This window comes from Doryrhamphus excisus, chromosome 4 (genome assembly GCF_030265055.1).
Source record: "Doryrhamphus excisus isolate RoL2022-K1 chromosome 4, RoL_Dexc_1.0, whole genome shotgun sequence".
In the NCBI taxonomy this organism is placed as follows: Eukaryota; Metazoa; Chordata; class Actinopteri; order Syngnathiformes; family Syngnathidae; genus Doryrhamphus; species Doryrhamphus excisus.
Window position 1 is genome coordinate 10,628,200 of NC_080469.1, and position 12,938 is coordinate 10,641,137.

The 12,938-nt window shown below is 41.4% G+C and overlaps 1 protein-coding gene across 2 annotated transcripts; it reads right to left on the minus strand.

The window, feature by feature from the left end:
- Positions 1-52: 52 nt before the first annotated feature.
- thbs4a (thrombospondin 4a) lies at positions 53-12,401 on the minus strand. Of its 2 annotated transcripts, none has more exons than XM_058071014.1 (23): positions 12,217-12,401; positions 9,305-9,502; positions 8,988-9,235; positions 8,805-8,907; positions 8,023-8,114; positions 6,967-7,018; positions 6,595-6,749; positions 6,381-6,518; positions 6,227-6,307; positions 6,003-6,155; positions 5,808-5,912; positions 5,040-5,147; positions 4,801-4,960; positions 4,009-4,127; positions 3,871-3,923; positions 2,722-2,806; positions 2,541-2,637; positions 2,295-2,473; positions 1,853-1,901; positions 712-908; positions 479-651; positions 272-411; positions 53-196 (listed from the first exon to the last, which is right to left on the minus strand). In XM_058071014.1, exons 1-23 carry the CDS (start codon positions 12,293-12,295, stop codon positions 147-149), a joined length of 2,814 nt encoding a protein of 937 aa, XP_057926997.1. In that variant the 5' UTR covers positions 12,296-12,401; the 3' UTR covers positions 53-146. The 2 variants fall into 2 exon arrangements, with proteins under 2 accessions (XP_057926997.1, XP_057926996.1); XM_058071013.1 differs by having other exon boundaries at positions 6,595-6,776.
- Between the last annotated feature and the right edge of the window lie 537 nt (positions 12,402-12,938).

Genomic DNA, 12,938 nt, shown 5'->3' on the forward strand with positions numbered 1-12,938 from the left:
ATTGCATCTTAAGTTACATCATATAATGCTCCAATGATACACACTGGAGTAAGACTGCTGGAAACGGTGTATAAAAAAAACTCAATACCTGCTGATACACACTTTATTTGTTTAGTATATGATGCCCCCAAGTGAACGTTTAGCCTTTAGTTGACATTTTGGGCACTGAACAACTGGTAGTCATCAGGAATGGTATCTGCAAGGTTGGGAAAGAGTGTAAACATGATAACATGCTTGTACTTCCTGCGGGACTATCTGCACTGATACTCACCATTGCATCTGTACTTCAGATTGGACCAGATGATATTTTCCTGTGAGAAGCAGAAGACACCCAGCCTGCCTCCCCTCATGCTGGTGTCAATGATCACGCCTGTGTCCGCCACCAGATCTGATCCCTCGAAAAAGCGAGCCCTGTTAACAAGACAGACCATAATTAGTTTGCGATAGTGTAAAAGGGTGTGTGCATGTGCTTCGATACCTGATATATCCGAATTGAGGTCTATGCTGGAGAAACCAGCGGTAGGACACCTTGTCCTTCCAGCCCACATTCCTTGGATCTTTCCAAAGGAGACGGACTTGCTCCGGTGTATCTCCGGTGTGCCACAGGGAGTTCCTCAGATACTCACCGGGTCCCGTTTTGGACTTGACAGCCTGATGGGGAGATTGACACAAAATAAGAGTAAATAAGCAAGACAGCACACATCTAGGTACCTTCAGCTGTATTCCTGGCTCGGCCACAGCTCGGAATGGTGCGGCCTGCCAGTAGGTCTGCTCCGTCTGTTTCCACATGACCACATAGAAGGAAGACGAGTCTTGATAACCAAAGATGAATCCGGCATAGTCGTCATCCGTCACAGTGTTGACGTGGAACGTTCCCTCAAAGTCCACGCCACTGAAGGCTGTGTAGCCTGCAGAGGGCATGGGCTTTTCAGAGGGGCATTTACTTTCTCACGTGAGAACTAAAAATCAGTTCATTTCACCTTTAAACATAACTGATGGTAGTTTTGCACTGGGGTCTCAAACTCGCGGGCCAAAGGTGCCGCAGGACACTAGTTTGAGGCCCCCGCCTTGATATGAAAGTTTAATGTTAGTGCGGCCCGCGAGAGTTTGATATGGATGCTGTATGGTATCATGTACCCAGAAAAAATTATTAAGTTTGATTAATGTTCATGTTAAAGGTTAAATAACTGTTAATAGTTATCCTCCCTATCCATGTGGAAGTGGTAAGTTTTTGGCTTATTAAGTTTAAAGGAAATAACTTGGAGGCTACCGTTCAGGTCGCTAGATCTCTAGTTTGCAAGTTAGCATGTATCTCAAGACCCTGCAGTTGCGCAATATGTTGTAAATAAAAAGAGTATAAATGTGACTATAGTCATGTTTTGTCATGTCTACAGGGCTCTAACAATGCTTTGTTAATTTTAATCTGAAAAAAATAATTTGTCTACCCACCAACTATATGTGGTTTCTTAAGTTTTCATTTGCCGTTTTATTATTATTATTATATTTATTTATTTATTACTGATTGATTGATTTTATTTATTCTTGATTTGTTTATTTATTTTTCATCTTATTTTGTGTAGAAAAATAAAAAGTAAGATATCAGAGCTTTTCTTGTAGAACCAACCAAAGCGAAGTTTTTAAAAAATGTTTGTTTTTAAAAAATGCGCTTTTTTTTTGTTTTGTTTTTTGGAAAACCTGATGCAGCCCAGTCTCACCCAGACCCAAGCTCCAGTGGCCCCCAAGTAAATTGAGTTTGAGACCCCTGGTTTAGCAGGTTTGGCAATTATGTTTTTCTTTATTTTTCTCAAACTGCATGTTCCATGGGATGTACAAAAATGAGATGTAAACTCACCAACAGCTAGACCAGGGTCAGAGTTCATGGTTTGGACTATCTCCATCCCCTGTGTGAACAAAACATAGTAACCTCATGATATTCCGACATTGACATCCCATCCTAAATACTTTACTGAAGGGCCAAAGAAAGAAATCTTTTCATCTTTATGTGCCATATAATAAGTTCCACAGTTTGTGGCCAGTTTGAAGGTTCTTAACCACAGAAAATGTAACAAATAATTAATCCTATGGAAGAGGGTTATTCAAATGGAAACCTGCCAACCAAATGAATGACATCAGACTAGCACACCAGTTCAGTTAAAAACTTTTTTTTGCAGCAGATTTCTAAAATCTGTCATATAGAGGATCTTTGACTCCCATTTCTGCCGTGAATGCATTAAAAAAGCTTTTTTTTAAGCTTTTTTTTTTTTTTAAAGCAGCAGCTTTTTGTTGTTGGTTACCTGGTTAAGAACTACCCAGTTGGGATCAATCTGAGATTCCCCCTCTGGATCCAGGACTACGGTCTGATAGGCTCTGAAGTCCGTTAGGGTGATCTCAGCGTTCTCTGGACAGTGGTCGATGATGTCAGTGACGTTGTCTTTGTCAAGATCTCCTTGACACACATCTCCGACGTTGTCGCCTGAAACACAGACATAACCGATATAGGTAACTAACCAACCAAGTCCCAAACATGGTACTGAACTCACTATCAGAGTCCTTTTGGTCTCGGTTGGCCACCAATCTACAGTTGTCATCATCATCCTTGATGCCGTCATTATCGTCATCATCGTCGCATTCGTCTCCCTGACAAGAGAATGAGACACTGTAAGAATAACATACAGTATACTGTAATAAAAATTGATTGAAGACAAAGAAAAGGGTAGATACCATGCCATCCTTGTCTGTGTCCAGCTGGGAGGAGTTGATGACATTGGGACAGTTGTCTTTTGTGTTCTGATGGCCGTCACCATCACTAAAAAGAAGAGGAAGGTCAAACTTTTCATGGGAATTAAAGGAAATATACATGAATGCATGTTTTGGGTGAAATAGCATATCCAAAATATGGATGAATGCATCAATTGGCATTTATAGCTATTGCTGGAATAAATAAGTGTCATATGTAATGCATGTATTTAAGCCAGGGGTCGGCAACCTTTAGCAGCAAAAGAGCCGTTTGGGACCTATCCCATGACGCTAATTTTCAGCCCTTTGTATTGAGTTGCGTAGTCCTATAGAGCAATTCCAGCTGTATTTCCTGTCATTTATTCCACCCACAACCTGCCTCCAGGCATGCCCACTACGCAGCGATTGGTCCCACACAGCTTGTATCTGGGGCACACCCATATAAGGAAGTCCAGCCTTAGAAAAACAATTTCGGATCAACATTTGTAATAAAAGTGTTGTAACACATCAATTAGTTCCAGCTCCAGGACCACTCTCCACTGATATATTCCCATTCATCCAGGTCATACTATTGTTGGGGCATTCAATCAATCACAGGGACTGTTCAGTCGTTGGCTTCATCAGGTCATGCTCAAAGACACTTTTGAACTTGATTTCATCTTGCTTACATTTTTACTTTTTGCAGTGTGCAAGACTATTACTCAAAAATAGTGTGTTAATGGCAGTAACAAATTTATTTAATTAATCACGTAAAAAAAAAATGTTGTGTAATTAACACAAAAAGCATGCACACCATTTCAAGACCCCCCACAATAGTGCACCTCACTCACTTATAACTATATTATAACCTGAATACACAAAAAACAGTATAATTCCAACTTAAATATATATATATGTATCATCAACACACAAACACATCTCTAGTCCTCCTCGAAATGACAAGTTTTCATTGTCACAAGACAACACTTAGTTGCATTCAGGGGCTCTCTGAACATTACAGCAACGTCTTTATTATATGTGTTAGTCACAAATAAAACAACTTAAAAAAAATAATTCTTATTAATTGTTACTGGTACATTATTTCCTTTGTTTACATTTTTGTGTCTGGTGTAAGTGTATAATCCAAGTACCTACGTGTCTATGTTGTCATCACAGGTATCTCCTACAAGGTCATCATCTGAGTCAGACTGTGGATAAGGAGGGAAAAAAGGGGTTGTGAGAGTTTTAAGGATACATAAATGTGTATTTGTGAGGAGAGAGATTGTTTGGCACCTGATTAGGGTTGGGCATATCTGGACAGCTGTCACAGGCATCTCCCACCCCGTCATTGTCTTTGTCTTCCTGGTTCTGGTTGGGCACTCGTGGGCAGTTGTCAATGTTATTTTTCAAATCTGACAGATAAACACATAGAAATTATTAATGTGAGGTGTCTAGAAAATCCTCACATAGCGGAGTAGATGACCAACTGTCCGTGTGTTTTTAATACATAGGTCAAATAGTTTCCAGTGGGCCTCAAAGCCTGGCTGAGGTCTGATGGAAAATATTTGAGAGAAGAGAAAGACACGGGCAAGTATTAAACAATCCAACCAGGAGTATTCACCAGAACACAACATGCCTGGGAAACAAAGATTCAAACTTCAGTGGAAAACATGAGAAGGGGCATTTAAGGGACTTTTGGGAGGAAAGCCTGTGAAAACTCCTGCTGCAATTCCACTCAGAACATCTTTTTTTCAGCAGAACTGGTGACGCCTGAGCTGTTAATTTGAATGTATAATTAATGACCTAACAAGAGAGGTGAAAATTGGAAACAGACTGAGGAGTAGGGTTTTTTGTAAGGAGATAAAGCTCTGCCAAGACAGGGAAAACATGTCCATCCATCCTTACTTTAACTTTAACATGACTGGTTAGGCGACTCACAAACTGTCTTTTAATACATGATGAGGCAATGGAATGATCCACTTATTCAACCATGAAAACCCTAGCCACTCCATGACATTTAGAAAAATGAAGCACTGTAAATACAGCCATTTAAGTGCACTGAAGTAGCACAGTGCACACACTTACCATCCCCGTCCATATCGTCATCGCACTCGTCTCCCAGCCCGTCCTTGTCTGTGTCTCTCTGGGATGGGTTGTCAACTGTTTTGCAGTTGTCACAGGCATCGCCATGTACATCCTTATCGCTGTTTTTTTGGTCCACATTAGGAACCAACCAGCAGTTGTCCTTTGAAGTACAGGACAACACAGCTCAAACACTCTGCAAAGTAACGTTGAGGTGTTGCCTGGAGAAATGTGTTAGCTACGTCTTTGTTAATGATGCCATCGCTATCTGCGTCTTCATCACAGGCGTCACCCATCCCATCCCTGTCAGCGTCCTCCTGGCCGGAATTTGGAACGAACACACAGTTGTCCTGGGAACAACATTGAAACACACTCATTAGTGAATCCAGCAGATCCGAAAGTAGTAGTAGTAAGTAGTTACAGTATCTGAGTGACATCGACGTGCGGTGAGGTTCATGGCTGGTGAGGCACTGACTCCTTTTTTATGTTAAAGGGATAGTTCGGATTTTTTGGCCACAATATTGTATGACATCCCCGTCAACATTGTAGTGCATCAATAGTGACTTGACACCCTGACACCCATCTAAGATGACAAGTGATTCCTTGCTGAGGAAGCCCAAGGTGAGTATATCTCCAGACCTGAACCCAAATGATCACCTGTGTGTCATCATCATCAAGAGGAAGATGGAGGATGTCAAGGTGTCTCACGTCTATGATGTCATTATGGGGAACTGGAAGAAGATTCTAGCAACAATCTATGGTGAATCCCATGCCCAAGAGAATGGTGCTTACACTCTATTTTCACACTTTGGATATGGTCACTGTGAGGTGCACTCAATTGTGGCTGTGGGCTGAGTCATTTTTAGTGGATAGTATACTACAATTCAAGCTGTACGCTGACTACTCTAAAGTGTATCCAATTACATTCATATTGTGATAGTAGAAGAAATCAGATACTATAAATGTAATTCAAAGGTAGGTACGTGGAGATACAACAAGAGAGAGATAACCTTATTGCAGTTGTTGTCCTTGCATTCAAGATTCTTGTCAGGATACGCATCAATGTCGGTGTCCTTTCCACACTTGTAGCCATTGCCAGCCCATCCAACTCCACACTAAAATAGAGACACACAAAATAGAGAGCATGGACTTGGTATCAGTCTTTGCTCGTCAAAAAGGATGAGCAAATGAAACATTGTCCTCACCGCACAGCTAATGCTGCCATCCCTCTGCACAACACACTCAGCGTTGGCGTCGCATGGATTGGGCTGACCATTGGGACACAGCCTGGTCCCCTGACAGCCGCTCACCTGGTCTCCGTTGAAACCATTTTTACAGTCTCCACAGCGGAAGGAACCCTGGAAATAAAACATGGACATTAGTTATTTGGTGACCACGCAGCCTTTTCCAGTTTATTTTTCCGTCTTACAATAGTGTTGTAGCAGTGGGAGTTGGCGACGCAGCCTCCAATCTCAGGTGGGTTCAAGCACTCATCTATATCTTCACACACCTTGATGAACAACAGTAGTTATGTCATTTCTGTGTATCCGAACTACTTGCACTGCGATGTGTGATGTGAATACCTGTGTGCTTGCCTGAGCATTGATTATTCCCACTCCATTTATCTCTGGTCCACTGTATCCCAGAGGACATTTGCCACATCGGAACCCAGGTGCAGTGTTCTCACATTTCACACCAGAAAAACAGGGATTGAGCTGGCACTGAATCACAACATAACAGTTAGTTAGTGTCGCTGCACACAAATTACAGCTGTTCAGTTTGCGAACAATTCAGTACCTCATCGATGTCTTCACAGTGCACACCATCCCCTGTGTAGCCATCAGGACAGGGAGCACACTGGTAGCCCCCTGTTGCAGAGGGAATGCACATGTCCTGTCGAAAACAAGTCCCAGGTGGGCAGGAAGGAGATCCGTGTTGGCCTGCAGGTGGACCTGTGTTGGTTGGATTGCCACTGAGACCTACATACAAAATGTGCACAAAAGGAGTGAATGTGTCCCATTGGGGTGCCTGATGAGGCTAAAGTCAAATTCCCCCACATCAAACTCATCCAAGCACTTAGTGCACTCAAACTGTCTTCAGGCAACGTAGGCTCAAATTCAGTGTGCTATGTGTGCTATGCATGAAGTTTAATGATCATGTGCCGCTTACCACATGCAAGACACTCTGCAATGGTATTCCTTAGAAAACTGGTCTCTTTAATCTGAAACACAAAAGGACATCATGCTCAGTTTAGAATGACTCACAATCTTTTTTTTAAATGGTGAATATAATATTTTATATCGTCAATTGTTTTTATACGCCCAATTTTTGAATGTTTTTATGAAAATATTGGCACAAATTTTGCTGTGATTTTCGTACACTCTCTCAGTTTTCATACAGTATTAAAGGTAACAATGGTAACAACAAGTAACTATGTGTTGCTGACTCACTGCCTGTGCATTTTTTTATTGTGTGTGACTGCTAAATAACTCACCACGGGGCCAAAAAAAGTCACGAGTGCCACCAATTTGATAAAGAAGGTGAGAAACATGATTTAATTTGATCTCACAATGCAGGACGTACAGGAAGTCTGCATCAACAATAAGTTCCATCCATTCCTCATTTATAATTATTTTGCATTGTTTTCTGCATGTAAAACTATAACTATTCTCTATAACATGTATGTTTTGTTAGTATTTGGTGGTATCGGGAATGGATTCATTGGATTTACATGATTTCCAATTGTTTTTTGTCTGTTCCCGAACAGATTAATAATGAAAACTGAGGTACCGCTATACTGTATATTATATACATTATATATATATATACGTACATCTCTGCAGTTGTCCCCTTTCATTTAGCTAACTGAGGCTGAGATGTTGCCTCACAGTTTGACTTATTTCCTAATAAATAAATTGTTTCCATTAAAGTACTACAGATTTCAACTTTTTTAATGTTTGTGTTTCACAATACCTTAAAAACAAAATAATTCCAGAAACTCAGCAGGTCGTTTTTTTTTATGACAAGCAGTTGATTTTATTGCACAGGCTTTCTCAGAACACATAATTGCAATTCAGGTCACATTCCTCACCTTTAACAGTAACACCACACATTTATTCTGCACGCGTTTACACATTTCTATACCCACCCATTGTGTGTAATAGTCCATTTGTGTTCATTTGTTTCATATAAGATATTCCAGGCCAGGCATGCACAACACGTTACCTGCTCATTGAGCAGCTCCTTCATCTCAGCCAGCATGCTTCTTAATTCCTGCATGGTTGTCTGCTCTTGAACACCTCTGCTTGCCTGGAAACCTGAGAACATGACATAAAGAAGGCCATGACACCATGTATCTTTGGTCTGACTGTTAAACTACTACCATGGTTCTGTAACAGAGGAGCCTGATAACAAAAAGCTCTACCTGGCTATAATTCTCTAAAAATTCTGGGAAATTGTGAATTCTGGGATTGCAGTGCAATTCAAATACTGGTTGATAGGGCACTCAAAGCTCTCTAAATATTGGATATTGGATATTAGATGTGAGAAAGAGAATGTTGAACTTACTTGTAAATTTCACAGGTAACCAGTACAGTCAGGCTAGTACAGGTGAGCTCTTCTGGTTCTGGTTAAGACTCTGTGTTTTGGACCAACTGAAGGGTCTATAAAAATATTTCTTAGGGTAACCTATTAACAGGAATTTACAATAATCCAGCCTGGCGGTCAAAGGAAAAACTAAAGGAAAAATCCCAATCAAGGTTCCTGTCAAGGGTAATTGCAAGCCCATCCAGGGTGGTTATGTCTTGTCTCTGAGGTGGGTGAGACTTTGATTTCAATTTGAATTTAATAGTAAGACATTTGAGGTCCAGATCTTGTTGTCTTTAAGGCACACCGAGGGTTTAGCCAGCTGACTAGTTTAAGTTTCATTGATAGAGTCGCATATTTGATCAATAGAGTCACATATATGCAATATAGCGGACCTGTAAAGTAAAACTAAATGTTCTCACTCAACAGCTGCAGAGCTTCAGTCTGATCCGATCTGCAGTCCTGCAGTGTTGCCACATTGTCTATGGTGTCGTCTATCACCAGCTTCATGTCAGTCAATTCACCCTTTACCACAAAGACAAATTGTTAAAGCATTAGTTAATGTGCTGCTGTATACTGTAAAAAAGCCCATTCATGGACCTCACCTGCCCATTTGACTTCAGCGTTCTAAGTGCCACTGTGTTTGTACCAGGTGGGAGGGATCCGAAGGCAGCTGGCAGTTCATCCAGCGTGTGAACCAGCCTGCAGTCAACATAGATGTTGACGCGAGGTGGGCCACGATTCAGGCCGCTGGCATACAACATCATGTGGTGGTTCCTGCCATCGGCCAGGGAGGCGTGGTTAAATGTGGTTGTGCCAAATCTACCGTCAGCCTTCTGGTACCTCAGAGTAACTAGGCATGGAAAGATGAGATGTTGAAAGACAGCAAGCACACTAACAGTGTTTCAGTAATGAAACTCACTCTTGCTCAGCTTGGCCTGCACATTGAGTTCCAGGTACTTGCTGTTGTTTTGGGGATTAATGATGCTATACAGGGACGTGGGGACCTTCTGATGAAGTTTGAAGGAGGACAGCAGGAAAGCCTCGTCTCGCCCTTTATTCTTCAAACTTCCTTGGAGCAAGTCTGGCAGGCAGTCCGGCGATGCCAGAAGGTCGTAAACTAACACAGGTGAAAACCAACGTAAATGGAAGCTCTAAGGGCAGATATTCTGTTATGCAATGCTGGTTTATCCAAGATTTGTTTGGATTTTAAACCAAATTTTCCCACCGGACATAATAGAGGATAGAGAATTGAATGGGATAGGCTCCAGCATACCCGCTGTCTTCCACCGCTGACATTTTCTATGCCGCCTATCCTCACTAGGGTTGCGGGGGTATGCTGGAGCCTAACTACCGATTCATTCATTCATTCATTTTCTACCGCTTATCCTCACGAGGGTCGCGGGGGTGCTGGGGCTGTCTTCAGGCAAGAGGCGGGGTACACCTTGGACTGGTCGCCAGCCAATCACAGGGCACATATAGACAAACAACCATTCACACTCACATTCATACCTATGGACAATTTGGAGTCGCCAATTAACCTAGCATGTTTTTGAATGTCAGAGGAAACCAGAGTACCTGGAGAAACCCATGTATGCACGGGGAGAACATGCAAACTCCACACAGAGATGGCTGAGGGGGGAATTGCACTCGGGTCTCCTTGCTGAGAGGCCTGCATGCTAACCACTTGTTCACCGTGCAGCCTACCGATCCATAATCTCTTTTAAAGGCGACCTATTATGATCATTCAATATGATCATCATTGTATTGAGATGTTGACTCCTATAGAGAGCGGACAGCTTGTGCCCAGGAACCCACATATAAGGAAGGGTTTAAAAAAAACATCTGAACCCGAGCATTCAGAGCCATCACAAACTTCTTTCAGGGCTCACTTTCAAATGCGCAAACCAAACAAAATTCAATTATTTTTCAGGTTACTAGCTTAGCTTTCTGACTGTCACACATGTACATGTGAGTGTTAGTCACATGGTCATCGTTCTAACAATATTTATAGGTCAGAAAAGTGGAAAACAGCATAATAGGTCCTTTAAAGCAAAAATACCCGTATATGTGCCAAGTTTGGATTTGGGGTTTTCTTCAGCCACTCAGAGGAGGTAGACTTGCTGGTGTGTTTTGGATCACTGGGGTGTGTTTTGGATCTGCTGCAGAACCCAAGTTAGTGTCAGGTTGAGGTCACAAACAGACGCCCAGACATTCTCCTTCAGAATTTTTTTTTTCATGGTTCCATTTATCAGAGCAAATCTTCCGTCCTGAAGCAGTAAAACAGCCCCAGACCATCACACCACCACCACCATATTGTACTGCTTGTATAATGTTCTTTTTCTAAAATGTGGCGTTATCCCAGATGTAATGGGACACACACAAAGTTCAACTTTTGTCTCGGTTCTATGGTGCTTATTTTTCCCTCATGGAAGGACTATGTGCAAATGAGTGAGTGACTTTATGAGGTGCGACAGGGTGTCAGTGTGTGTGCATGTGACCAGAGGCAGACTCACCATTATGCAAACACAGGCAATTGCCTCGGGCCCCCAGAATGTCTCAGAAAAAATGGTTCTTTTTTTTTTCTTTGATTTAAAGTACATGATACTCTTTTAGTCTTAATTCATGTGTGAGTAATCTATCATGATTGTTTGGACCGCTCCCCCTTTCTTCTCATGCAATGGATTATTCCATGTTACTGGCATGTACTGATATCCCATATTCACACTTGTAGATAATGAATATTCATATTTAGAATAGTTTTAAAATAAATAAAGTCAATAAAAAAATAAATTTTATACAATACAAAGGATGTACAAGGATGTGGAGGATCCCCGATGACTACATGTATCCTACATGTATGTGACTAATGTAAACATGTGATGGGACTGGGCTTGTTTATACCCTGCTGTCTTTTATAGAGTGACAGACTGGAGTTGCCGAAAGGAACGACAGCAGCAGCAGCAGCAGCAGCCCACTCTTTCCATTGAAACCAACCCACTCGTTTCACGTAGAGCACGATTCAAGAAAAACACAGACTGACAGGAAAATGATGTGGAAAAAATGGTGTGCCGTTTCCAGGCAAATCAGGTTTTTGCATATGAACATTTTCAAATGCCAGGTAGAGCTGCTTTACCAATTAAAACTGTTCCTCTTTGGAACAAAGCTATGACTAACAGTTGGGGGCAAACCTCTGCAAATCCTAATTTGGATTCACACTAAAACCACCTTCGTCATTAAGATTTGTGCATTATTCACTACTGTATATACTACGGCTCGGGAGCCACATCCGGCCCGCCAAGCGTTTTAATTGCTCCCAAAGTATTTCATTTAAATATTTAACATACAAGCTGGCAACATGATTTGAAAGTAGTCAGAATCACTCAATCGGAGACAACCTTTTGATGGTCTAAGTAGCTTTTCACATGCAGCCATCCAGACCACTACCTTACCCATGGTGCCACACAATCACAAGTCAACAAATGTGTGACACACAAAACTACCTTTCCCATGGTAAGAAGGTTGGAACCACACCAAAACCTTATAGGTGCTTATTTGTCTGACAAAAATATGATTTTTTTGAAACAGAAAAACAATCTGTCTGTCTCTGACCATAAATTCACCCTTTATACAGCACCCATTCTCATTATAATCCTACTTAATTTCAACCCAGCATTGTCATTTTCAGTAATTATCTGTCTTTGTACCTTTTACCCACTTGAGTTATACAAAGTGATTATTTTACCCCCCAAAAAACTGCCACAACCTGAAGGTTTAAATGCAAAATAACACAATCTGGCAGTAAATGTTTGCATGTGAATAGCCAACACTCACCAATGCCTTGAGCTACAGCAGTGATCAGCAGCTGTTGCAGCACCAGAGACAGAGCCAGGACTCCAGGCCACACATCCATTGTCACGACTTCAAGAAGATCTCCTCTTGGAATCAAGAAGTTTGAATGGCCTGTGACGGACAAGGCTGAGCATCCAGATGCAGATGCAAAATCACAGCAGAGGTGAGGTGGCTATTTGGCCACGGGCAAAGCTTTTAAAGCAAAGGGGAGTGTCCTCATGTTGTAAAAGTGGCAGTGACTACACAGTTGTGCACTTAAGATGAAGAAAATGTGAGCACAATTTAACATCTTATGCTGCCAATTATTTCACAAGTTGTTTATGTATTCGGTCTGTTTTCTGTGTGTTTTTATTATGGGTTGTTGTATCTAGAGGGGGTTTGGTAGAAATAGAAATATCATAAATGCTTTCAATTACCAGAAAAATAAAAAACACATCAGAATGATTTACTGGATACTAAAACTTAATTCCATCTAGCAACTGCTGGCTGAGCTTTCTTACTGTCCTTGGAAATGAGCCCCAAATCGTTTCATTTACTGTAATGCAAACTCTACATACATGCCATATGTTTACTTTCAATTTGGTGCAGTTTATATTGTCATTTAAATTCATCTGGTAGATACTGGCCAAGGAAGGGACATAGCAAGACAGATGTCTGGTAAACATCTGAAAATGTGATTGGAACATCCTGGCATCCGTGTTATT